Source organism: Echinops telfairi, unplaced genomic scaffold (assembly GCF_000313985.2).
Source record: "Echinops telfairi isolate 266 unplaced genomic scaffold, ASM31398v2 ScPeMD7_7420;HRSCAF=8458, whole genome shotgun sequence".
Classification (NCBI taxonomy): domain Eukaryota; kingdom Metazoa; phylum Chordata; class Mammalia; order Afrosoricida; family Tenrecidae; genus Echinops; species Echinops telfairi.
The window spans coordinates 6,032,371-6,036,191 of record NW_022111320.1 but is presented as its reverse complement, the minus strand read 5'-3'; the positions used below and the strand labels follow the sequence as shown (position 1 = coordinate 6,036,191).

Sequence of the window (3,821 nt, the reverse complement as noted above, 5' to 3'; positions counted from 1 at the left end):
TTCTCTCCATGAAAAGTCAGTGGAAATGAAATCTGCTTAAAATACTTTAGCATGTGAATTACTTTGATAACTGAAAAGCAGGAGCACAAACTCACTTAATACTGGAGAACACACATGCTCAGGTGGGTTTGATTAAGATAGGGTGTTTTTCAAAACCATACAAAATTTATATATACCTGTATAGGTATATATATAGATATAGATATCTGGATTCTCCAAGTATCTGAGATGGCTGAAAAAAGTTTGTGGGAAAACCTCTTCTATAGAATATAAAAAATAAGTTAAATCAGCATCTCATCGTGAGTTAATTTTTGATAAGGGCCTTTTCTACGGTAATAACTTGCATTTATATGTAATAGGCTCTATCTGTGTAATAATCTTTCAGGTGAAATCTGTAAAAGTGAAAACTCAGATACAGGACTTAGTGCTTAAAAAATAAATCCCTCCAGGCAGTCTGTCATTTTAAAAGATGGTGTGTATTGACATTACATATTAACATGCATGCACACACATCGCCAGGGAGCCCATTTCAACTCGTCATGATCCTATGTGTGTGTGGTTTATTACCTTCAAACAGATTTATGAATAAAATATTGTTTTTAAGTATTTTTCCACAAAATTATGCCCCAACAAAACTTTGTCTGGCAAATCAATGAATTGCAAGAGAGAACCAAAGAGTAAACAAAGCCTATTTTTATTGAGTGAATAAAAACTTGTATATATGCAAGAAAAGTAAAAAGCTGTTGTAATTTTTAAAATCCAGTAGGCCCCCCACTGCATAAACAGTATCAAGTAGAAATATCACATTTTATTCTGAATTTTAGGGATAGGTTCTATAGGTGACATATATCCCTATAAGAATATATATATAAAAACAGAAAAGAATATATATTTTTTTATTGTAATGTTCTGTTAACATCACAACCTATATTTTATGCTCTATGTGGATAATGTTGATATTTCAGACATGGCGAATTTTAAACACTGTCTAAAATAGTGTACCCTCAACGGATAATTCAATAAATATGTCAAATTTTATTAGGTTGAGTAGTAGGTGGTATTGATAGCCAGATGTAACACAAATGTACAGTACTTAAGAAACATTAATATTCAATTCTTCAATGTTTTTATTAAATCTTGTACAATCCTCAATATCATCTCAACTCCCAATACTTTTGCCAATCACAGCTTAAATTAGCTTTTAAATGACAAAGATCAATACTTCATATATTGCCATACAGTTACACACTTGATAAAATTTGCACAAATATTTAAATGCTTTTTATATTTAAATACATGTCAAATGATTTCTCTTCAATGACAATGTCATTTGCTTTTAGAAGTTTAGTCAAATCATTCTCTTCCAACACAATGCTACTATCTTAAGATTTCTTGGAACTGTAAAACTTTTCAACCACAAGAATGTACAGGTGTCCCAGACATATGTAGTCAAAAGTCAATCTTTCTCTCTGTAATATTTACTTTTCCCCAAGCAGAGAAAGTATGTTTTACTTATTTTTTCTTTCATGATAATCAGAAAGGGTAATAATTACATGGCACACGTGTATATTGTACATAGACAATATGCATACGAACCCAAAGAAAGCAAACACTGCCATCAGGTCGATGCTGACTCATAGCGACCCCGCGGTGGTTGCGAGACTGTTGGCAGCAATAGACGCCCAGTCTTCAGCCCCTGGAACTGCTGCTGGTGGTTTGGAAGGGCCAGCCCCGTGGCTCGCAGCCCAACGCATAACCGCTACGCCTCCAGGCGTAAGTCCATCATACATAATTCATTTTAATACATTACTTTGTATCTTTTGCTGAAAGGAAGGAGCCCTGGTGGCACCATGGTTAGGCACTCCGGTGCTAACCCAAAAGGCAGCAGTTCCTCGGTAAAGACTGACAACAGCCCTGAAAGCTCTCTGGGGCAGGGCAGTCAGCTATCTTACGGTACCTGGAGTCCCCCACGGACCGCGCTGAGCTCGGGTCTTTCATAGAACGGTGGAACGGAGACAGTGACACTTATTCTCGGCCCCTTCACCCGCTCCCCAGGATAGACTGGCTGCATCTTTCTGTAGCATCTCACTGCACAGGTATGGCTTTAAAACAAGGTACAAGTCACAACAAGTTCTTATGTTTTGTAATCCCCTCCACCTGAACAACAGAGGGGGAAGTGCATGACATGTGCGTGCTTCAGGGTACGGCATATTTACATCAATCATTTTTACATATAGCCTATGCGATGTATGATATAATCAATTCAGACCTAGACTACATAACGTACAGTTATTATCAAAAGTTAGATATTGTGTCACAGTACTAAAAATAAAATATATTCTTCTCAAATAGTGAAAATAAGATATCCTTCACGTTTTTAGTCATATACAATCTTTCTTCTGACCATGCTTTTTTAAAATGAAATAATGTCCAACATTTATTTAACAATGACAGTGTGGCCCACGAGATGATTATCTTGCCATTAATTTTCTGACATAGCCTCCAGTTGCATCTACTACAGGGTAAGAAATATTAAAATAATAGATAAATATAAATAACATCTCAGTAATTAAAAAATCAAAAGTCCAACTGTACCTTTTAACTGTTTTTAATACACAGCAGTTGCTGGACCCTGGACAAGTACAGCAACTAGCCGGATATCACACGCCCACCCTCACCCCCACCCCTGCCAGGCGCTGCGACTCTCTGCTTGGGCAGGAAGACACTGAAAGGCTCTTGTCGTTTGGGGAGGGTGCGTGACTCCCCCGAAAGGGCCGGCTTTGATCCCACCCAAGCGCTAGTAGCTTCTCAGCCACTAGCTCAGCAATGGCGGGCAGGGCACCTGGCCCCTCACCCTCCGCCCATCCCAGGAAGCCACTAGCAGTCCAGGAAGGAGGGCAGGGGGTGTGACTGCTCCCCTTTCTCCACGTCCCAAAGGAAGACGCCCTGCGAACGCCTCGCCGAAGGGCTCACGTGTTCACTAAGATTCGGGAAGCAGGCACTTACGAGTGAACTTCAAGCCGAAGAAAGGTCGAGGGCTGGGCTCCAAGTTGCGCTCCCGCGGCGCCGGCCGAAGGTTCCTGGCACCGGTGGAAACAAGGGCAAACTTGGGACCCCGGGGGAGAGGGGTGGCGTGGGACCCGATCCCAAGGCCGAGCGAGGGGCGGTGAGGCCGGGGTGCCGGTCGGAATCGGAGCCAGCGCGCCCCGCCGGCTGCCGGTCCGCGCGCCGCGCTCAGATGAGCGGGAAGCGCCTCTGGCCGCCGTCGGGTTCTCCGGCGCCGCCACCCCGCGGGTGCCCGAGGACCGACACGGGCAGCACGACGTCCCCGGGGCTGAGCTGCTGCAGCCGCATGGACTCCTCGTAGGTCGGCAGGTACTTCACCTCCTCGTAGCTGGGCAGCTGCAGGAAGACGGGCGACACCACGCGCAGCTCGTGCTCCGAGGCGCCGGCCGCTGCCGGGCGCCCCCCGCCTCCGCGGCCCCGGCGGCCGCTGTCCAGCAGCGAGTCCTGCGAGCCGGCGGTGGCCTCGTCGCGCAGCAGCGCGGGCGCGTCGTCGTCGTCGTCGGGGGGCCCCGCGGGCCCCGGCTGCCCGGGCCGAGGCTGCCCGCGCGGGTACCTGCCCCGGGGGCTGGGGCAGATGATGCGCTGCAGGAAGTAGCCGATGCCGAAGAGCACGAGCAGGATGAAGAGCCCCGAGAGCTTGCGCACGAACCAGCCCACGTTGTCGAGGAAGGCGTGCAGCGGCAGCTTGCAGCAGCGCACCGCCGTGCCGTTGGCCGCGTCGCAGCAGCGCTCCCGCTCGCCGCACGCCAGCTCCG

The 3,821-nt window shown here is 46.6% G+C and overlaps 1 protein-coding gene across 1 annotated transcript in view; it reads right to left on the bottom strand.

The window, feature by feature from the left end:
• Positions 1 to 671: 671 nt before the first annotated feature.
• CUNH3orf80 (chromosome unknown C3orf80 homolog) overlaps positions 672 to 3,821 on the bottom strand; it is an 8,374-nt gene continuing 5,224 nt past the window's right edge. The window contains exon 2 of the mRNA XM_030887652.2: positions 672 to 3,816. Coding sequence (XP_030743512.1) covers positions 3,235 to 3,816 — 582 coding nt within the window. The 3' untranslated portion in view covers positions 672 to 3,234. The remainder of the gene's footprint in view (positions 3,817 to 3,821) is intronic.